Source organism: Panicum hallii, chromosome 9 (assembly GCF_002211085.1).
Source record: "Panicum hallii strain FIL2 chromosome 9, PHallii_v3.1, whole genome shotgun sequence".
NCBI classification, from domain to species: Eukaryota; Viridiplantae; Streptophyta; class Magnoliopsida; order Poales; family Poaceae; genus Panicum; species Panicum hallii.
The window spans coordinates 11,834,656-11,856,681 of NC_038050.1; the positions used below are offsets into that span (position 1 = coordinate 11,834,656).

Consider the following 22,026-nt stretch of genomic DNA (forward strand, 5'->3'; position numbering starts at 1 on the left):
CACCGCGTTAGCCGAGGCTACGACTTTTCTGTCTTTCTCCATGTTGGCCGGGCGGTTTGGACTTGCCAAGCGTCTGCAGAATAAGAGTTGTAAAACCAACTTGTGTTACTATGTCAGAAAATTGCTTGGTACTGTCGTCCTCCTTTGACTACTAGTGGCTGTGGGTATGGATGCAATTTCATCCTTTCTACTGAGGCTCACTTGTTGCCTTCTCACACTGTTGACTGCTTTTGTCTACTTGAAAACTGTTTTTATTTAGAAAACATCCTGTTCGGACAGTTCAGTGCTTTGCAGAAGAAACAGTTTCTTCTCTCCGTTGGGCCTCAGCCCATCCTACAAGCCCATCAGGAAAAGAAATGATATGCTGCTGCAGGCCACGCATTTGGGCCTCATTTCTTCGGTCCAGATGCATTGACCCGGCCTGTCAATTTGGGCTCTGGGCTGCGTATCCAGAAGTCAGAAAATAGTTTCCACAGGCAAACAACGAGGTCAAATGCTCTCCATCAGCAGTGACAACAGAGTTCCACTCAAGAGACAAAAGTAATGAAAAAGTGCAACGACAGCAGAGTGAGAACACACGAACTCTGCCTTTTGGACTAACCTAGTAGCCATACAAAAGAAACGCAGCACAGGACTCTCTCTTGGAGTTTTCCTCCTGGGGACTTCGTCACGGTAGGTATAAGCCGAGACCAAGTTTTCCGCAACGAGAGGCTCCCAATCCCCTCTCGCACTCACCGCCGGCCACTCCCGGCCCCGGAAATCCTTGGACGTCCTGTTCAGTTCAGGCGAGCGCGTCCGGATAAACACTAGGAGGTAAGCAAGGTGAGATTGGCCAACGCCAACACGGAGCGCTCCCTTTACAAGCCGGTAACGACGGCGCCCCCTTTTGCTGCGTGGCGCATCAGCATCACGTAGTACGGGGCCAAAGTGCCAAATATTGTTCAGATTGTGCAGTTAGGCCTCACGCGTTTAATCCTGAGCTGATCCAAGGATCAGCACATGCGATTAGCCTTTTTCAACTGTTGTTGTTGGATGCTTAGCCTGTCCAGAACAGCTTTTTGCATGCATGCCTTTCGATGGAGCTTTACTTTTCCACCGTTTTCCTGCCTGCCAGTGACGTCACGATCTTGTTCCTAGCTGAGAGGATTTTGCTCTGATGCCATTGGCACCGTCTGCTTTCGCCTGAAGCCGCCCTCGGAGAAGGCTTGCTTTTGCTTCTTCCGGTGAAAGGCTTGCAGCTGCTCACTGGCCTCGTAGTTCTCCGTCTTCTACCACTACCAGTATCAGCCCCTGGCACTTCCACGAGCCTCTGGTGACGATAATTTAAAAAATGTACACGTGATTCGACATTTTGCCTATTCTTCTCTACGCGCGTCACATTTTTCGTCGGTGCACGGTCGCTGATTCCGATTCTTGATTACGAAGGTCAGTTGGCGAGCTATGTCGCAATTGAGGACTCGCAGCACTTGCATCAGTCACCATGGCCAACATTTTCTTTTAAGCTCCTGATGACGCGTTCAGCTTCAGCTGCTGATTGAAGCGAAAATCTTATGTTAGGAAAAGCACGGGCTCTGCCGACGCTAGCTTTCCTGTGTGCCCAAATGCAACTCCAGCTGCAAAGCAGAGCTCGCTCCGTTCTGCTGGAGACACCCGTGGGGAAAGGCCGGACGTGTAGACCTGCGTACGGTTGCGCGGATGGAAGGGTGGAATCGGTCGATGCTAGATGGTTGTAGTGTTGCTTTTCTGCAGATGCAGTGGGCAGAATTCGCATGAAACAAAGACAGAGGGAGTCGATTTCAGATCGGAATGTTCAGTATGGCAACGAATTAATGAAGGTGCAGAACCTCGGGGTTTTTTTTATATGAAATTATACAGTAATTACTACTAGGAAATATCAAAACTATGGCACAATCGTCTATCGAACCCATAAAATATAGACTCCGTCCGCCCGTTAGACGAAATTACCATTATACCTCCATGGAGCGGGTGAAATACAGTTTTTCGTCCATCGGTCCGACCAAAAACACTTCGTTGACCCATTCGACCATTGTGCATGGATACGACACCCAGTCAACGATGATACGAGGAAACAAACTCAAATCAACACCCGATGGGCATGAACATCTCTCCGATCCCATAAAATATCCTAATCTAACTTAGGCTTGACATGGCTCCCATCTGCTATGAATTTAGACTACCGGTTATACATTGCAAAAGTACAATTTATTGTACCTAATCTACATTCTACGATCTAAACCCTAATTAAAAAAATTAGTGCAACCCTAATCCGAATCTAAACCCTAATATATATCTAAATCTAACCCTAATTTAAACTACAATTTACTGTAAACCCTAATCTAAATCAAAATGTAAATACTAATTTCAACTTAATATTATATTAAACACTAAATACAACATATTATTCCACAACAGAAATTAATGAAAAAAATTGCCAGCCGTGTAGCGCCGCCAGCGTGGTGCCCTCCCGACGGCCGCGCAGGACCTGCCACCCGCGCCGCCCTCACCCTGTCGAGCCGCCCTCGCCGGCCCCATCGAGCCGGCCACCCCTTGCCTGTCGCGCCGCCCCCGACCGGCCGCTCTGCCCCCACCGCCCGCTATGCCGCCCACACCGCTCGCTCCTCCGCCCACCGCCCACGCCGCGCAGCACCGAGCCGGCCAGGCGCATGCAAGAGAGAGGGAGAGGGAGAGGGAGAGAGAGAGAGAGAGTGTGAGAGAGAGACGGGAAGGGTAGGTCATGGGAATTATTTTCCAAATTTCATCCACCTAATAGGTCTAACTATTACACGAAATAAGCTTTTTCGTTTGCACATCCGACGAAATACCGTGGATCCGCGGATGTGTCAAAGAAATCATCTACTTGTTAGACGAAATCAAAATTTTGTCTCCCGAGTAGACAATTTATTGTTATTTTGTCCAACAGAAAGACGATTGCAACCTAGTTTTGACAATTCAAAGTACTAGTGCATTATTCTGTAATTACAATATAATTTTATATTAAAAAAATCACAGAACCTCTCCCTTGTTAAGAAACATCGGCCGCTGTACTAGAACAGAAACGGCATAATCTTTTGCAACCAACAAGGTGGCGGAAAAAAGGTAATGACTTGATTACAGCCGGGCGTACGTTTGTGCGACCGTACGGCCGCTGCATCTACTCCACCTCTTCTTATCTCTCTCACTCCTCTCCCTCTCCGTCTTATCTTTTCCCCACCGACACCTGCCCTCCCCTCCTCCTCTCCCCCGCATCCCCTCCCCTTCCCTCCTCTTCTGCCGTCGGTTCCTCTCCCTACCGCCGCCTACCCTCCTATTCCGTCCTCTGCCGCGGCCTCCCCTCCTCTTCCCCACCCCGCGGCCACCTTCGCTGCGCGGCGGAGCAGCTCAGCTCGTGCGGCTAGGTGAGGAGCAAGCGCAGCAAATCGGCATGGGTTGGGCGGCATGGAGCGGCTCGGCGCGGGCGCAGCGGCGGGGGCGAAGCGGCGTGGGGTGGGCTGCGCGGGAGGAGTGGCGCGGGCAAAGCGGTTGGGGCGAAACGGCTCGGGCGGAGCGGGGGTGGCGAAGCGGCACGGTGCTGGCGGTGCAGGCAGAGCGGCCCGTGCAGAGCAGCGCGGGCGGGGGTGGGCGTAGCGGACACAGGCGGAGCACAGGTGGGCGCGCAGCAGCGCGTGCGGAGCAGAGCAGCCGAGCCGAGGGGCCACGGTGCTGCCGGAGCAGCAGCGTGCGGCGTGCGGCGTGCGGGCGAGGGGGCCGCGGTGGCGCCGGCGTGCAGAAGGGTAGTGGAGCATGCGAGCGGAACAGCGATGGCGGGCACACTACGACGGACACCGAGTTGAGTTTGTGCATTTTTTTTATTCAACTAGCATTTTGGTAAAAACTTATAAGCATTTTAACTGGGTTAGTTATATCTTTTTTCCAATCTCGTGTAGGCATTTTAATGTTAGTTGTCAATAAAAATTTTATACAGAGGCAATAATATTGGTTCCAGTAAGCAATAATATTATTTTATCTTAGCATAACAATACAATTCATTAATATTGTTTTATCTCAGCATAACAGTACAGTTCATTAAGTATCTTACAATTTATTTTTTATTGTTTTAAGCGGTTTCGGTGAATCAAGGAGGTGGCAGGATATTTTTTGTACATATATTCTAAATTGCTTAGGAGTTCATTATGATATGCTTTCAACTTTTAACAAAAGTGCTTTTGGAACTGTATGAGAAAAATATCATCGAAACATATTGAAGAGAGATCTTGTTTTGATCTTTTTGTTGGGGCAACGCAATAGTGCAATCGGATTTCAATTTTGATGCTCGGTTGTAAAATTATAGATTTTTTAATATGAGATTGATTTTTGCATGCACTGACGTTATCTTTTTTGTCTTTGTGCTTCTATGGTAATAGCAGTTGCGCTCAGTGTAGTGGGTAGCAGCTTTTTGCTAAAAAAGAAAAAGAGCAGATCGTGTTGTGTTTTGATTTTATCAAAATGGGCCGGTCATAGCGGAAAGACAAATTATGGCCGGCCGTAATTTAGCCAAGTCCAAAACAAAATGGCATGCGCAACATCAGAGAAAAATTCGTGTCCTAAAGTGCTAGTGCTAGTAGCATATATTCGTCAGCAACTTGGGCTTTCGGTACTCAAGCATCTTATTTAGGTCATGCTCCCACTTTTTTTTTCTTTCTACTGGTAAACGATCGGCGCCGCATCGCTGGTGCATCTCAGAATCAAAACGCCAGAATATTCTTACCCTCGATGGCTCGTTCACACTCGAGCTTGTGCGCCGTCCTGTCCAACCTCACCCGTCGCCGCCGTGGCGAGAGGTGTCGGCGGCAGGCGGCAGGCGGCAGCTGCTCATCGTTTTCGTACTAAAGACCGCGACGTCGACGCCGCCGGCCGGCGGATCTTCGGCGAGCGCGGATCATATTCCACGAGAGACCACGCCACACGTCTCGGTGCAGGTCAGGCGCGACGCCCTCGCATATCTCACACGCCTTCGCTATGACGGCGACGCGAGCTTATAATTAATAGCCAGCAAGAGTTTGCTCGGAGGATGCAAACCACCACAAGTCTTAGCTCTGGTATCCATCCTTCCCCCGCGAAAAAAAAATTTAAGAGAGAGGAAATCTAACCTTCCACAGAATTCTTGCACGTGGACGGTTGGCCTAAGAAACGCGGAAGCTTAATTAGGTTATCAGCAACTCCTAACTAAGCGTACTGGCTCACAAGGCCAAGATTTCTTTTTTTTTAAAAAAGGTTCAACAATTTGTTTCGCACTGACAAGTCAAGAATGTTCGAATAAATTTTAGCCGGTGGGTGTTTTTCTGGCCGCGGCATGTTGGAGGAACTCGGCATGCGTTCGTGTTGACCGATAGGCACGCGGCATGCTTCTTATGCATACGTTTGCTTTGACCGTTTAGAACCATCCACGAATTGCTCTTACAGGCTGAAGAAGAACCAAGCGTTCGTTCCTTGACACTGCGCCGGGTGTTTGGTGGCTGAGCTAAGTAGGAGTACAACGGAACGAACAGCCGGACATGTCCCGCGACGATTCGGCCGTCCAGCCCCCGCCGGTCCCTCTCGCCCGCGGGGCTCGCGCATCGGGGGGCGAAAGCGACCGGGGAGCCCGGCAGGGCGCGCGTGGCTTCACCTGGGCGCCGACGCGGACGCGACGCTCGGCTCGGGTCATCCCACGTTTCGGGCCCTGCTTCGCCCGCGCCGCGCCGTCCATCACCCCACCCCTCGCCGGCCGCCGCGCTCGTGTCACAACTCACCACACCAGCCCAGCGACCAGAGGGCGCCACACCACCGCGCGCCATTGCGGGGTTCGACCGGCCGGCGAGGCGAAGATGCGTGCCCGCTTCTCCGGAGTCCGGCTCGCGCGTGCCTCGCGTTCACGCAGCTGTGTGCTTCCTTCCGGGCAGCCCGCCCGCACGCACGCACGCAGCTGATGCTGATGCGTAGCAGCAAGCGGATAGCGCCGCGCCGCTCCATGTCGTGCTGCGAGTTAAAAAGCCAGGAAGACCCCAGGCATCGACACGCCCGGAGCGCGGCAGCCTCGGCTCGCACCTAACACCACCAGTTAGGCGCGACCGCTTTGAAAGCGCGACGTGCCGCGGTCTCCTCCGAGCCAAAAAAAAAAGAGGAGGAGTCGCACCAGGCCGCGGTTGCTCGGGAAGGAGCACGTTGCTTGGCGGCTTTGTTCGGCACGTCGAGGTAGCGGCGATGCGTCCTGACCAGGCTTTTCGGTGGGCTTTGGGGGGGGGGGGGGGGGGTGGTGCTGCTGCTGCTGGGTTACCGGAGAGCTCAACCGATTTTGGGTGGGGGCACGGGTAGTTTTTAAAGAATGGGTAAAGAAATAAAAATCTGGTCCGTGACTAGGAAAGCCACTTTGTAGTATGTATAGGCTATGCGTTTCCTTTCATTTTTGTACAGGCGACGGACTGCGACTGTTGTACCGGTCCAATCGAATGAGCGGTTGTGTTGAGGTGGCGCGCTGGAATGTCGGCCGCGGGCGACGAAACACGGAGTTCAAAGAAGGCTTGCTTTCCATATTGCTACGGCTATTTATTCTTTGCAATAAACATGCGCGGTAAGTGCGTGTTCCTGAAAAAAAGTCAAACAAAAAGAGCGCAGAAAAGACAATGCTCCTACAATATTCTCCTAAAAAATGTTCCTACAATAAAGTATGTTGTCTGATTTTTTTTTTGCGAACTCAGACATCTTGCTGCCAGCGCGTAGGCATAATTAATCTTCTATTACTAGCTTACTTTGAGCCCCGCAGACAGCTCCTTAATTAGCCAAACTGTTTTCACATACAGGCGACAGTGAGAGGAGAACGACGTGGTCGTCAGTCACAGATAAACCCAGGCAGGGAAATTGTAAAACTGCCGGTTGGTCAGGCAAACGTGGTTTTGGTCTTATGGAGGTTGTTTTTGCAGACTGGAGGTTGACGTTTGTTTCGATGCCCAATATTTGCAGTCTACAGCCTACGCCGTTGACGTAAACAATTTCATTTTGTCGGGCCCACGCGTAGCATCCTGCAGGACGTGAGAACGATCCATTTGCAGAACGCTTAGCAGAGACGTGTGGGAATTAAAAGTGTATCACGACTATTTCTGTCACAGTTTACGTTAGACATTGCGCGGAAGAAAGTCAGACGTGAGTGGCATGTGATCGCCGGTTCTAGCCCTTCGGGGTTGCAAGAGATGAAGAGGGACGTGGATGACACATTGACACTAGTGGTCATTGGAGACTACAGCTAGTGCAGTGCTGTTCCGAGTCCGAGCTGTAGAACAATGCGAGCAGGAAAATCGGTTCCTGGTTCGCTGGCCTATAAAAACAATGCCGTGGACCAGGCCAAAGCAAGAAACTAAGCATACTGCAGTGGCAAATCCATTATTTTTCTTTTGACAGGCGTCGATCCGCAACACGGAGGTGTTACGAGGCAAGATGGAATGACAGGTCATGCATACGATGCGGTACGCGTCCGAATCCGGCCGCATTCATCCGGTTCCATAAACGCCCGTCCAGAAACGACTGGTAGGGCAAGTGTCCAGCTTCTCCATCCGGTCGCTGACGGGGATCGTATCGCATCGAATCGACCGGAGCACCACCGCTCCGGAGTCCGGACTCTGATTTGGGGGTATCACTAGCTCCTAATCCGGGAGATCTCCGTTAACGGCTCCGCCGGATTCGGCCGCACGCCACGCGATGCCTTTTCCCCTGTAGCAGCAGCCGCTAAACACTAGCCCACACGGCACGTCCGCCCGAGTCTGTCCGGAGCGCCGCCGGAGCCCAGGCAGCGGCACGAAGGATATACCGCCGGTGACCGTATAGACTCGAGCTCTCTCCATCTCCAGCACGCAAACGCTGTCCTGGAAGAAATCGATCTCCATCCGGCACGTAGCGGGGGCTCGGGAACTCGTCAACCACTCGTGGGAGCTGTGAGCCGTGACCTGTTCGACGTCGGCTGTTCGTTGTTCCACCCACCACCGGGCGCCACCCACGGCCCCCCACAACATCGCCGTCGCCTGGACCTGGACGCGAGCGCCGTCGCGCCGGCCGGAGCGACGGACCCAAACGATTCCGAGCCACCGGAAGAGGCACGGCCCCGCCCCGGCCCTGCGTCCGGGGAGCCAGCCTTGCGGTGCACGACCCGCCCGCCTGCTCCGCGCACGCCACGCCGCACCCGCACCCGATCCCACCCGACCGCAGCGAATTTCCCCCCACCCTCTTTCCCCCATCTCGAGAGACGCCGGCTCGGGCCGGGGCGCTCTCCCTTAAAACCCACCCCTCCAACAATCCGATCTACTCCCCCCACCCCTCGAGCCGCGTCTCGCGTCTCGCCTCCTCTGCTCTCCGCAACGGACGAAGCGACGCGACCGGATCAGAAGCAGGCGGCAGCAACCGCCAACGGCGTCGGCTTCTTCGAGGGGGAGTAGGGGAGTGATTGGGAGCCGGTGCGCGCCGCGATGGCGCTGGACGGCGGCGTCTGGGGAGGGGTGATCGGGGCGCTGGCCTACGGCGTCCTGGCGGTGGCGGCGCTGCGGCTGGTGCTGTCGTACAAGTCGGCGGCGCACGCGCTGCGGCGGGCGTGGCGGTGGGCGGACGAGTGGGCGCAGGCGTACCAGTACTACGAGGTGCCGCGCCTCGGCGCGGACGGCGCGGAGAACCCGCTGTTCCGGAAGGCGGCGGCGTACGTGGCGTCGCTGCCGTCGCTCGAGGACGCCGACGCCGCCTGCGTCCTGTCGTCGGCGGCCAAGAGCAACGACTTCGCGCTGCAGCTGGGCCCGGGCCACGCCGCGCGGGACGCCTTCCTCGGCGCGCGCCTCGCCTGGACCAACGCCGGCGCCGGCCGCCTCGTCCTGCGCGTGCGCCGCCACGACCGCACCCGCGTGCTGCGGCCCTACCTGCAGCACGTCGAGTCCGTCGCCGACGAGATGGAGGCGCGCCGCAGGGAGCTGCGGCTGTACGCCAACGCCGGCGGCGCGGGCGCGCCGCGGTGGGCGTCCGCGCCCTTTACCCACCCAGCCACGCTCGACACCGTGGCCATGGACCCCGAGCTCAAGGCCCGCGTCCGCGCCGACCTCGAGAGCTTCCTCAAGGGCCGCGCCTACTACCACCGGCTCGGCCGCGTCTGGCGCCGGAGCTACCTGCTCTACGGCGGCCCCGGCACCGGCAAGTCCACCTTCGCCGCCGCGATGGCGAGGTTCCTCGGCTACGACGTCTACGACATCGACCTGTCCCGCGGCGGATGCGACGACCTCCGCGCGCTGCTCCTGGACACCGCCCCGCGGTCGCTCATCCTCGTGGAGGACCTCGACCGGTACCTCCGCGGCGGCGACGGTGAGACGGCGGCGGCCAGGACGGCGCGGGTGCTCAGCTTCATGGACGGGCTGTCCTCCTGCTGCGGCGAGGAGCGCGTCATGGTGTTCACCATGAGCGGCGGCAAGGACGGCGTGGACCCGGCCGTGCTGCGGCCGGGCCGGCTGGACGTGCACATCCACTTCACCATGTGCGACTTCGAGGCCTTCAAGGCGCTGGCCAGCAACTACCTGGGGCTCAAGGACCACAAGCTGTACCCGCAGGTGGAGGAGGGCTTCCACGCCGGCGCCCGCCTCAGCCCCGCCGAGCTCGGCGAGATCATGATCGCCAACCGCGGGTCCCCGAGCCGCGCGCTCCGCACCGTCATCAACGCCCTGCAGCAAGTGGCGGTGCCGCCGCCGCCCCCGCAGCCGCAGCGGGCCGGCACCGCCACCGCCACCGCCACCGCGGCGCGCCCGCCCAGGCTCACCTCGAGGTGGTCCGGGCACCTCGACTACGCCAGCGCGTCGGACGCCGGCGCGGCGGGCCAGTCGTCGCCCCGGGGCGGGGGTGGGTTCGCCAAGGACGCGCCGATCAGGGAGTTCAAGAAGCTCTACGGCCTGATCAAGTACAGGAGCCGGAAGGACGCCGGCGTCGTGCCGGTGGACGACAGCGCGGCATCGCCGAACGGGCGGGGCAGCGAGGCCAGCTCTGACAAGGACCGGACCGGTGATTAGTTATTAATTATTTATCTGTTGGGAGCAATTTGGCTTTGCTCTCTATTTTCTTTTTACTTTTGATAATCATGGTTGCTAAGTACATCCTTTCTGTTTATCTGAAATTTGGGGGCCGGTGCGCTGTACATTGTAATCTGGTAGCACTAGCTAGGGTTTTCTTCTTATCTGAAATTTGGGGCTGTACACTGTACTATGGTAGGATGAGCAAGTTCGTCACTTGGACCAAAAAAATTTCCAATAACATTGGAACGGAGAGGCAAAGGAAGGGCTCATCTCAAACAAGTTTCATTGCCCAGTGCAGAGTACAGACACGATTGCCACAATGCTCAAACCTGACTGCACATGTGACATCTGAATTACGGGCTTGACAGGTCCATTGGCATTTTGGCCTCCAATTCAGTACGGTACAGCTGCCACGAACATCAAATTCTCACCAACAAAACCAACAACCATGAAGGTACTCTACTACTCTTGTTGGATCGACGATACAGTCTTTCGTTACAAAAAGGTCAAAGATCAAATTTAAGTTTGAACCAAGTGTACGACACGTGCACTGAGAAACAAGCGACTGCCCTGTTCCTCGGAACGTTCGTTGCGTGGAACGTCCAAACAATCTCTGTCATTTAGCCCGCGTCGAGTGCTAAACCTGGACCGCCGCCGCCGCCGGTCCGTCCCAACCCCCTCGCCGGCCGGCCGGCGACGGCCTCGGACGATCGGTGGTGTGCCGCCGCTGGCAGTGGGCCATGCTAGGCTCGGTCGCTAATTCCAAATTCTCCGATCGGGTCTCCCATGATTGGGTACAGAAGGGGGGGGGGGGCGGAGAACCGGGTCGAGCCCCCAACCTGTCATCCTCCACCGCGATTTCGTCAGTCGCCGGCTGGCTGCGGTTGCGGCCTCGCCATCACGCCGCTTTCAGGTGTCCATCCGCGTTTGTTTAGACTCCGGTTGGCGTTAAACTATAGTAGCAGCAGCAGAATACGCTGTGCTAACACAATGTGGTTGGAAATCCCACCAGCGGCTGAGGACGACGGCCTGCGGAGAAGACGCGAGCGAGACTCCGGAGTTGGCGTCTGCCGCGGCAAGAGCGAACTGTCACTGAAACGGCCCTCCAGAACATTGCTCAAGATCCGTAACCCTTTCTAGCTTTACTACCAAATGCCTTCCGTGAAGGGGTTTTTTTTTTATAATGCCTTCTGATGAAGCTTGAGGTTGGGGATCCCCTCCTCTTTGACCCAAAAAAAAAATTGTGACCCAGCGAGAAAAAAAAGAGTGCATACTCCTAGAGGCTAGCGATGATTAGGGGCGTGGTTGTGCGAGCTAATGATGGGGAAGCGCACACGCGCTCCAGCCGTCCGCGAGCGGCCGGGCTCGATGATTGTGCTGGGCACTCGCTGTACTTGTGTGCCGCTAGCTTTGCGGCTTCTAGTATATATAATTATATATTGCTGCACGTATTGGTTGTTGTTTTATTTATATGTAAGTATGTATATGTATACATATATATATACACTCTTACGTGCAGGTATCTATGCCGTTTGGAGGGATCTTATTTATTCCGGTCACAGGATTGTGCGCGGCACAGCAGAGCACAGCTAGCTCCCTGCAAGGTGTGTGCGAATTAGGAAGGACCAGCGGCCGCCGACGCCGCACGGCACGCACAGGTGTCCTCTCGTTGTTCCAGCCTGCCGCGGAAGAGATGAACTGGACGGAGGAGGCTGGAGGAGGACGGCCGGGCGGGAGCCCTCCTCAGGATGGGTGCGCGCGCACCGTCCTCCATCGGTGCGGCCGCGTAATGGTGTACTGTGCTCGAGCGTCCGACAATAAATCGAACTTTTTTCCAAAAAAGGAATCTAGAGCGCATAGAGTCGGAGGAACTGGGAAATAAAGAAACATCTGAGAGAAGAGATCGTGCCGTGCCATACTCATGCTAGATGCTTCTCTGCGTGACTCAAAAAAAAAACAAATTGCGGTACGCGATAGGCCGCCACCCCTGTTGACCTATGGACTCCAACGCGTGCTGTGTTTATCCGCCTGAAGAAAAGATCAGATAAGGCCACGCCACACACCGTACCGCACACATCACACCTGAACTCAGCAGCAAGCCAGCAATCCTCACGCCTCACGGCACAGTCACGGCCGTGGCAAGACCGGTCGGCCCGCATGTCTGTGCCGTAAAACGCAAGGAATTTTAGGCTACGGCCTTCTACTGTGTGTTTTTGCTTTTCCCCCCCGAAGAGCAAAATAAAGAGAGTCCAATGCTAGGCTTTTGGGGAACCCGTTGCCATGACGTGCAGACACGACAGCAGGTGGGGAGCTCGAATCCCGCGCTTGTGCTTGTGCTTGCAGCTTGCTGGATGGGCCACCCGGTGGCCCGGGTTAGCGAGCAGCCCGACAGCGTGATTGGGTCTCTCGCTGAAGCTGGGTTTTAGCCTAACACATCGTCATCGTCATGTTCCCCGATCGAAAGCAAATCGTACACAGCTGGGGTACCGGCCAGCAACTGGATTTTTCGAATAATTTAAGGACACCTGCAAACTCGAACATTTTACAATCCTTATTAGCCATCCGCGACCAGAACGCGGAGCCCCCGCTACACGACGAATGTCGAGTGGCAACGCTGCCAAGCGCGCGGGCGTGGGGTGGTACCATTCGCATGCAACGTACAGCACTGTGCGAGCCTTGTCCTCCTGCTGCCTGCCGTCATGGGCCGCAGCTTTTTTCTGGGCCTGCCTACGGGCAGCAGCCAGCAGGGGTCCGTCACATGTCATGATGCGATGAAGATAGGGGCACCCGCAAAGGTTACAGAGAGCTGCCTCTATAGTATGTTCCATGTCATCTTTAGGCTATATTATGGAAATCACCTCAATGGGGTATCTACAAAGGTGTTATAACTGCTTTTAATGTCCGCACATCCACATGAATGACAACGATCTACCATAAACACCATCACTGTAGCTATATACGTGGCTTCGGAAAAATAAACACAAGAAACCAAAATTAAACACTTTGAAAGAAGAAACTTTGCAAATGCCACAATACCAACTAATGGGCAAATTGAAAATAGATAATTGAAACATCTCAACATTTAACAGGTGCAAGAAGTGCAAATACAGTACAACTAGAACTTTTAGGTGCCCATATATAGCAACTAATCGATAAGTAAGATCTTCATATCACTACATTCAAGAGTACTAGCTTCATCCAGACCACAAAATAGATAGAAGATGCATTTCTTGAGGAAGTTCCAACAAAAGCATTGTCCGAAACCATTTGACAGCAACCTCCTTCGGAACCTGCTAGAAAAAAAGAATAGAGTTGTAAGCTAATGTACTCAATATAACTATTTGTACTGTAACAAGAACAATAACTAACTGCAAGAACTTACATAAAAAAGTCACTAGTTATTTCCCCTACTGCCATAACATTGCCAAATATGCTCAATTAGATCATTTTTCAGTTGGCTATGGATTGAGTGAGCATGTATAGTAGAATTTCTACGTTGAATGTCATCAAAGCATGGGTTACTGTTATTAGCCTTTTGCACTTCAGGTGGAAGAACAATTGATGCTCCTAGGACAACATTCAAGTCTAAAGGCTCCTCAGCCATTTCTCCCTCATCTTCCACTATCATGTTATGGAGAATAGCACAAGCTTTCATAATTTTGAAGATTAGTCTTGCCCCAAGATGGTGATGGATGACGCACGATGTTGAAGCGAGTTTGCAGCACCCCAAAAGCACGCTCCACATCTTTCCTTTTAGCTTCTTGTTGCCTTGCATACACCTTGTGTTTCTCTAGTTGAGGTGAATTTATAGACTTCACAAACACTGCCCATTCCGGATAAATTCCATCAGCAAGATAATATCTAGTGTTGTATTGACTGCCATTGATAAAAAAACTAAACACAGGGAGCTTCACCCTTTATCACTTCAATAAACAAAGGGGACTGATTCAGCATATTTATATCATTATTCGACCCAACAACACCAAAGAATGCATACCAAATATGGAGGTCATATGAAGCTACTGCTCCAAGGATGACCGTTGGAAATCCATAGCGCTAGTTATACCACCCCTTCCATGCAGTTGGATAATTTTTCCACCGCCAATGCATGAAATCAATGCTATCTAACATTTCAGGAAATTCACGGGACTCTCCAACTTGGAGCAAACGCTCCGTATCATCAATTGTGGGGCGTCGTAGGTACTCAGCCCCAAATATCTCAATCACCCCTTGCACAAACATTTCCGAGCACTCTAGTGAAGTACTCTCTGCAACCTTTAAGTACTCATCGCTAGCAATTTCCTGCTTGGACCCATGGCTCATCGCTAGCAGAGATTTGGGATTAGGGGTGCTAGGTTTTGAAGAAGGCCAAGAGATAGACGATGGAATTAACTGGAGCGCCATGGGAAACAAACCGAGGGGAGTTTAGCTCGCACTTCACGCAGAGAAGACGAGTCATTTGACGCGCGGATGCCGCGGAAGACGTAGAGATTTGGCGTGGCGAAGAGAGCTGCGCGGGAAGATGCGGAGGCGGGGAAGGGTAAGGGAAAAATCTATACGGATCTGGGAGCACTCGATCCTATCGGCAACTCGACCGATTGTGCGTAGCTTCGTTGCCAATACCCATCTTAATTTTCTCTATCGGCTCTCGCCAGGTCTGCAGAAAGCTGCGTTCTCTTTGCATATTTAATTACTTCCACTTAGCATAGGCTGATTACATGGATCGCTTGTAGAGAGGGCTTAACGGCCGGTTGCGGCTGCCCTAATGATTGTGCCGCAGGGAAGTGCGGCCAGGCCTGGCGTGATGCGACAGGTGCGTCACGGATCCTGATGATTTCCTGATCCCCTGGCCGCTTCATGCACAGCGTACGTACACCCAGCTGCCGCCACCGTCCCAACTCCGACGGCACGGCCGAACGACGAATCCCCGATCCACTCCCGAGTCCTGACGAGGATCCCCGGGCCAAATTTGCGCTCCGCGCCCCACCCGTGGCGGCGGCAGTGGCTGAGCGGCCAGCATCTATCGAATCCCGGAACTTGCCTGCCAGCGTGGAAGCATGGCTCGATCGAGAGCGGGGCGGGCCACGTCGTCGCTCGAGTGGGATACGGCGGTCGCGCTGCGCTGGCCGTGACAGCTGACAAGACGCCGTGACGATCCGGAGGCACGCATGCATGGCGATACGGGCATTTGGCATCGCAGGCCAGGAATCCGCTCTGCCTGCCAGACAGCGACTAAGGGCCTGTTCGTTTCCTCCTATCTAAACTTTAGATCCATCACATCAAAGAGAATCTTACTATTTAGAAGTACTAAATAAAATCTGTTTATAAAACTTTTTGCACAGCTAGATGCTAATTCGCGAGACAAATTTAATAAGCCTAATTAATCCATAATTTGCCACAGTGATGCTACAGTAATTGTTCGCTAATCATGGACTAATATACCTCATTAGATTCGTCTCGCAAATTAGCACTAGGGTTCTGCAATTAGTTTTGTAATTAGACTTTATTTAATACTTCTAAATGATAAGATTCTCTTTGATGTGACCCCTCTAAAATTTAGATACCCGGAAACGAACACCCCCTAAGGTATGGGATTGCTGGAGACGAACGCGCTAGTGTACGTGCGCGCGTAGCGTGACCCATGTCGTGACAGGTAGGATCAGAGATTCGGAGTGGTACCTCGCGCACATGTGCCATGTCGGCGCGAGTTTGCTGGGAACCCCCTCGTCGTCGCCCCCTCGCGCCGGCCGAACCCTGTCGCGCGCGCACGTGTACCCATCCTCAATCCTCCATCGAGTCGCCGCTGGCGTTAGCCGTCGCTCGCTCGCCACAGTATGTCAGAGTCAGGTACACGAGGAGTGCGTGCTCGCGTGTTCTTCCATGGCTCCATGTTCTTCCATTTTTTTCCGACCACTTCCTTTGGCGTCCATATCGCATCATCTCGCCGTCTCGTATCCGTTCCTCTTGGGATCTCACGCTTGTCGTCACGCTCTGGCCCGTCCCGTCCCCTCCCAGACTTTCTGGGGTTTCAGCTCAGGCCTTTTCCAGACCGGGTTGCTATGCTCAGCACTGGTCGCTCAGACTGCGTACGGCCAGCTAGCTGCCAAGCTACAGTGGGCCGGTCAGTAAGATTTGAATGGGGGGCAGCAGCCGATCTGATGGACCAGCCGTGCATCGCAGCGTCAGTACATGCACGTCGCCGGGCTTTGACTAGTGGTGCACGGTCGAGATTCGAGAAAGTAGCTAGCTAGCTGGCCTAGTTCGAGGTCGGGTCCCCTCTCTGAAACCTGCATCGCGGCTTCAAAGCCATTGATGAAAAACTGTTCGAAACAGTGCGAGCTCTGTAGACCTGAGGCGACCGGCGATGGATGACGACGCCTCGGCGTCGTGCTCGACTGCTCGGGCCCCGGTTGGCCCAGGCCCACGCGCCCAATCATGCCATTGCCACCCGGCGGAGGCAGGGGCCCATCATCCGGCACTTTCCGTTGCGCGCATTGCAAGCGGAGGCAGGGGCCCAGGGACGGGGTTAAGCTAGGTTAGCCCGGTACGTGTCAAATGGACGAGGTTTGTGTTGCAACATGTACCACCAGCACCAACCCAGGGCAAATATATTGATTAGGCGGTCTCGTATATTGCCACATCATCTTAATACGATGTAACATACAATGCATATAATATAATTAGTTGTCTTATAAGTTATCTTATAGTAAATACATAATTCTATAATTTGTGTATAGAAAAAGAAAATATTGTAAGTTGCATGGCAACAACAACTCGTACAATGGTGTTATCTCGCGAAACAAGCATCTTGTTCTCTCTCCTCCCTCTCTCTCCGCCACCTAATAAAAAATTCTACATACTTATATGAGACGATCTATGAGACTGCTGACGTGTAGCAATATACTTACTAATACGGTTCATCCACGACTATAAATATAAGCATGTAAATATAAGCAAAGGAAGCCAACTTTTTCCCTCAAAAAAAGGAAAAAAGAAGGTTGCTTTTTTTTTTACCATACACTTATGTATCCATCTGCTTGGTAAATTTTAGAATTATATATGTTAGAGCATTCCATATGCCCTCATCACGTATCAGTTTGGATGTACACTAATCGACGCCAGCTCCTACAACCTTAACTCGCTAGTACTATATCCTGTTAGAGGCAAAGCAATGTGAGTATAGGGTAAAGAGCCACGTGCACCCATCCCCGCACGCATACACATCACCCGCTGCTCACAATGTACGCAGCTAGCTAGATGGTAATTCTAACCCACCTTTGTTCTCTTGCATCGTTGATCTTTAGAATTTTAAACCTTTTGCCTCCAAACTTGCCTTTTGTCTTTTAACTTAAACCCGCACAATGAGAACTAGCTAAGATTAGCCTGCCATATTATTATAAAAAAAAGATTTAGCATGCCTATATATATCAAGCGTTCATGGAAAGATGAGGTTTAGGTTAAACTTAAAAAATTATGATAAACATCCAACTTGCCAAGTTCTATACAATAAAAGAAATCTCAAACCACAAGTAAGTTATAGATTGTTTCTAGTCAGCCATGATATTAATTCAAAGAAACAAAAAGAAAGCCACCTGGTAGACAGGCTGTTAAACGAGCTGGTGACGACACTGAAGAGCTGGCTCCCTTTATGCAAGGAGGTGCACCTGGTAGACATGGAGAAGGTGGTGGAAATGTTGATGGTCAAACTACTACAACCGCTGAAGCTGGAGTACACACCTCTGCGCAAGAAGTGACCTCTACACAATACATACATCTTTTGGTGCCATCAGATTTGGAGATGTGCCGGGTGCAGGCTTCTGGGGTTGCGATGCAGGGAAGTCTTTGTTGTAGCCGATGATGCTGGCAGTGTTGTTTCTTTATCGAACCTTTGTGGTGAATCTGTAAGCTTTGAAGCGGGCTCGTCCTGATTTTCGCACAAAACGCTATACAGAACTACGGAGAGAATTACCCGCCTAGCAGGATGGCTTGCCTAGTCGTTCTTTTGACCTGGATGGTCCGTCTACCTGGCAGCTTTTTTGACACGAGCAATCGTTATTTTTGGATGGTTTTCCCGCTTATCACAGCAGCTCTTTCAACACCTCCAGATATCTTATGCTTCGTTTCACCATAAATAAAAGCGAAGAAACCTTCTATCTAAAAAAAGGGAGCCACTATTTTGCTTGAAAGAAAATCAAGGCAAAGTTTTGCGTTGGTACTTGGTAGGGTGAAAGGGGCAAATGCCCCCTCTCCCTGCATGCGCACATCCCACATGGTGCTACTATAGCTGTATGATTGTATCCGCCACTCATTTCTCGGATTGTTCGCTAGTGCTAGCTGCAGCTACGGCAGTTGCAGCTGCAACTGCTTCACTTGCAATTTGTTATCAGCACTACATTTAACTATTTATTCGGGTTTAGCTATTTAAATAAGCTAAATGAGTGATTAAACAGGTACGGCTAGCTAGTGCGTAGTATTTACACAGCATGCAGTCTAAGCGGCCATATAGGTGAACAATTCCAGCAACTGAGTGCTTGATAATGGGATTACAGTACTCTCTATTTTAGAAATCTTTTAAAGTCGCATATCCAAAATCCTTTACGGAGGTGGGCTGGGATGAACTCTTGTAGTTACTTTGCTATGTGGTTTCATATGTGCCACACTCGCACCATTGCCACCTATCCAATTGGTCAAACAGACAACCTCGTTTGTTTCTTTTTGTTTTAGAAAACGACAAACAACAGTACATTACGATAAATCTAGCCCAAGGGCTTTAGAGGCCAGAGAAAGCCCATGGATCTGACCGAAACAAGACAGAGCAAAACTTCTCCATGCTACTCGCTCGTCAGGTGCCGTGCAGCAGCGATGGTCAGGGTCAGATTCGTGGGTCGCCTCCCTGTCCTCGAACGGACACGCCTCTCGGGCTCCCGCGCCGCCATGGACGGGGGAAGAGAGCAGCAGCAGGGTCCGCCGGAGCGGCAGCCCGGCAAGAACCTCATCAAGATCCCGTCTTACCAGGAGGTCTTCGGCACTGGCGCATCGTCCTCCTCCTCGACGCCGCCCTCCTACAACCCTCCTCTAAACAGCACCGGCGCCCCCGCCGCTTCATCCTCCTCTTCGTCGTCGGGGTCGTTCTCGCAGGCTTTCTCCTTCCTCAAGTCATCCGATTTCTACTCGCCTCCGCCGCCGCCTCCCCAGCCCACCTCCACCCCGAGGTATGTATACTGCCCTCCCCTTACTTGTTCCCAATCCCTGCGACGCCGGCCTCGACTGTGATGAGTTCGGTTTCCTGGCGCAGGCCGCCTCAGGCTAGCTCATCCGCGCCGGTGGCCCAGACCCAGAGCAAGAACGCAATTCTCGTCAGTCATAGGCAGGTACTGGGACGCGATTTCTGGCACCATGGCACTTCGATTCCCCCCCCCCCCCCCCCCCCCCCTCTTCCTCCCCCTCTTCTATGGCAAATTTCGAGTCTTTGTTCATTCTTGTTCCACAGAGAGGGAACCCTCTGCTAAAGCACATCAGGAATGCTAGGTGGGCGTTCGCCGATGTTGTGCCGGACTATGTGCTTGGTCAATCGTCATGTGCGTTGTACTTGAGGTACTTCTCATTCTCTGCATCTCGTTATATCTTCAGTTCAACTTTAGAAACTCTGAATTGCATTAAAAAAAACTTTAGAAACTTTGAATTGGACTTGTATAGATTAGTTGATTGTGCATCTACCATGAGACATTTTTTCTTCCTGCCTGAAGCCCACAACACTGTGTCATAGCTATGACTGAGATGATTCCTTTTTTGTAAGAATAATTCTCTAGTTGCTATGATTCCTTTGTTGTAAGAATAATTCTCTAGTTTTACTCTTTTGTGCTATACTGTGTCTTAGCAATTTTCAGTGTTGCTTATCAGGACATGATGGTGCTACAGAGTGTGTCCTTACTGTCATTCTGTGATTTTTACTGGTCAGTTTCTGTTGTTGCGGATGCAGTATCAGGTACCATCTTCTACATCCAGATTACTTGTATTATCGGATAAGAGAACTGCAAAAGAATTTCAGGCTGCGTGTCATCTTGTGCCATATTGATGTTGTAAGTTCAGTTTCTTGACTTACATATTTGCTTTGTCATAGGATGTGCATTTTAAAACATATTAACTTAAGAATTTTAGCAATCTCACTGTTCATAGGAAGATGTAGTCAAGCCTCTGCATGAAATTACAAGAACAGCACTGCTTCATGACTGCACCCTCCTGTGCGGTTGGAGGTATTATTCTATAACTTCCTAATGTGCTTGGATTAAGTAATTTCTTGTTCCTATTCTCTGTGCTACATCATGTGTTTTTATATCAATTCTACGGAATATGAATGTAATTCTGTGATGCGATCACCTTGTGCTGGATCTTATGTACTGCGGTATTACCTGTGAAGTACAGTTCTGTTCAAGAAAATGTTATTTAGCATCTCAATATTGAAATTCTGAAACAGTTGCACACATTTATTTTCATTTATCTGAGAATGAATTTAATGGCCTCCATTACACAAATCGGGGAGTTTTTATAACAAGATATCGATGTACTAGAATGTTGCGTGATGAATCAATGATGCAACGATATGCTTGTAAAGACTCAAGAGTAAGTTGTCTGAGCAAACTGTTTTCTCGTAGCCTGGAGGAATGTGGTCGGTACTTGGAGACTATCAAAGTGTACGAAAACAAGCCAGCTGACAATATCCGTGAGCACATGGATAATGACTATCTATCACGGGTATGTATGCTTCCTAAGCACCCTTGCCCCTCCCCCTCAGCTTCCTTAGTGCTGTTTATTTTCAATAGCATGTTTCTAGCATTGCAAGTGGTTTCAATATAGAAGCTTTCTCTCTACTGCCCATTTGGGCTGATGGTAGTGCAATATTATTAACTATTAGATCTTCAAGCGTCATGGATTACTTATATACGTTCTTTTGGATATTGTTTTGCAGTTGACACATGCACTTACTTCCATTCGGCATGTTAATAAAACAGATGTTGTCACACTTGGTTCATCTTTTGGGGTAAGTTGGACAAAGGATTACTTCGACCTGAAATCTTTGTCATTTCATATACAGTATAATTGTTTGACAATGTATTATGTTTTGGCACTTTCATATGGCAGTAATCTAGCAACTAAGTATGCAGAAAATGTGTTTGCACTTAATTTATTTTTTACTTTTTCAGTCACTCTCACAAGTTATGAATGCTTCTATGGAAGAGCTGGCTCGTTGCCCAGGGATTGGTGAGCGGAAGGTACTACATTCACTTACCTTTTCTACCTTTCATTGTCAATGTTGCTGTGCGATGTGCACATTTGTTATGCCTTTTACAGGAACTGCAAACACACTATTTGTAGTGCATTGCTGCTCTGCTTGATAGCATGACGGACCCCATTTCCTTTAATTAATGTGCATATAATTTGTTCAACTGTTGCAGGTAAAACGACTTTATGATACTTTCCATGAGCCGTTCAAACGGGTTTCCACCCGTCCGAACCTTGTAGTACCTGATACTCCCGACAGAGAGAAAGCGTCAGGTCAACCTTCATCGACGAATGATAGCTCAGAAAACACAGCAGGGAAACCAGAGGCATCCAAGAAGAAAGGTCCCGATGTGAGGTCGACCCTTACCGCTGCCTTTGCCAAGTATCCGGAGAAGATGCACAGCCAGAGCCGTGACGCCGCCAACGAGGCTGGTGAAGGTGGTAGCAGCTCAAACATGGAAGATGGCAAGACCAAAGACTAGATCAGCCGTTGTAGGATGCTAACAGTAGTGTACCGTTGCCAGTCTGCTCTTCCTGTCAGGCAGTGATTGTTGTTGCAATTGCAAAATTTAATTTTCCGCTGTATGGTTTCCCTGTGTTAACCGTAGAAAACATTTGTGCTCTTTCACTCGGGTAACCAAACCAAGAGTCTGGGGCTCTGTCTTGGCAAGCACCAACGCGCAGC

The 22,026-nt window shown here is 51.5% G+C and overlaps 2 protein-coding genes across 2 annotated transcripts; both read left to right on the top strand.

The window, feature by feature from the left end:
* Window positions 1–8,316: 8,316 nt before the first annotated feature.
* LOC112877593 (AAA-ATPase At2g46620-like) lies at window positions 8,317–10,353 on the top strand. Its single transcript, XM_025941934.1, has one exon. It carries the CDS (start codon window positions 8,490–8,492, stop codon window positions 10,056–10,058), a length of 1,569 nt encoding a protein of 522 aa, XP_025797719.1. The 5' UTR covers window positions 8,317–8,489; the 3' UTR covers window positions 10,059–10,353.
* An 8,508-nt stretch (window positions 10,354–18,861) lies between these two features.
* On the top strand, window positions 18,862–21,983 carry LOC112874362 (DNA excision repair protein ERCC-1). The gene is made up of 9 exons (XM_025937643.1): window positions 18,862–19,273; window positions 19,357–19,432; window positions 19,552–19,655; window positions 20,041–20,140; window positions 20,238–20,314; window positions 20,714–20,813; window positions 21,028–21,099; window positions 21,263–21,331; window positions 21,515–21,983. Exons 1-9 carry the CDS (start codon window positions 18,924–18,926, stop codon window positions 21,821–21,823), a joined length of 1,257 nt encoding a protein of 418 aa, XP_025793428.1. The 5' UTR covers window positions 18,862–18,923; the 3' UTR covers window positions 21,824–21,983.
* The last annotated feature ends 43 nt before the right edge of the window (window positions 21,984–22,026 follow it).

Bases quoted from the DNA above. Each gene is read 5' to 3' on its own strand.
- LOC112877593 (XM_025941934.1), top strand. From the start codon at position 8,490: ATGGCGCTGGACGGCGGCGTCTGGGGAGGGGTGATCGGGGCGCTGGCC.
- LOC112874362 (XM_025937643.1), top strand. From the start codon at position 18,924: ATGGTCAGGGTCAGATTCGTGGGTCGCCTCCCTGTCCTCGAACGGACA. The intron at 20,141-20,237 runs GTAAGTTCAGTT...CACTGTTCATAG, and splicing joins TCTTGTGCCATATTGATGTT to GAAGATGTAGTCAAGCCTCT. The intron at 21,332-21,514 runs GTACTACATTCA...CAACTGTTGCAG, and splicing joins CAGGGATTGGTGAGCGGAAG to GTAAAACGACTTTATGATAC.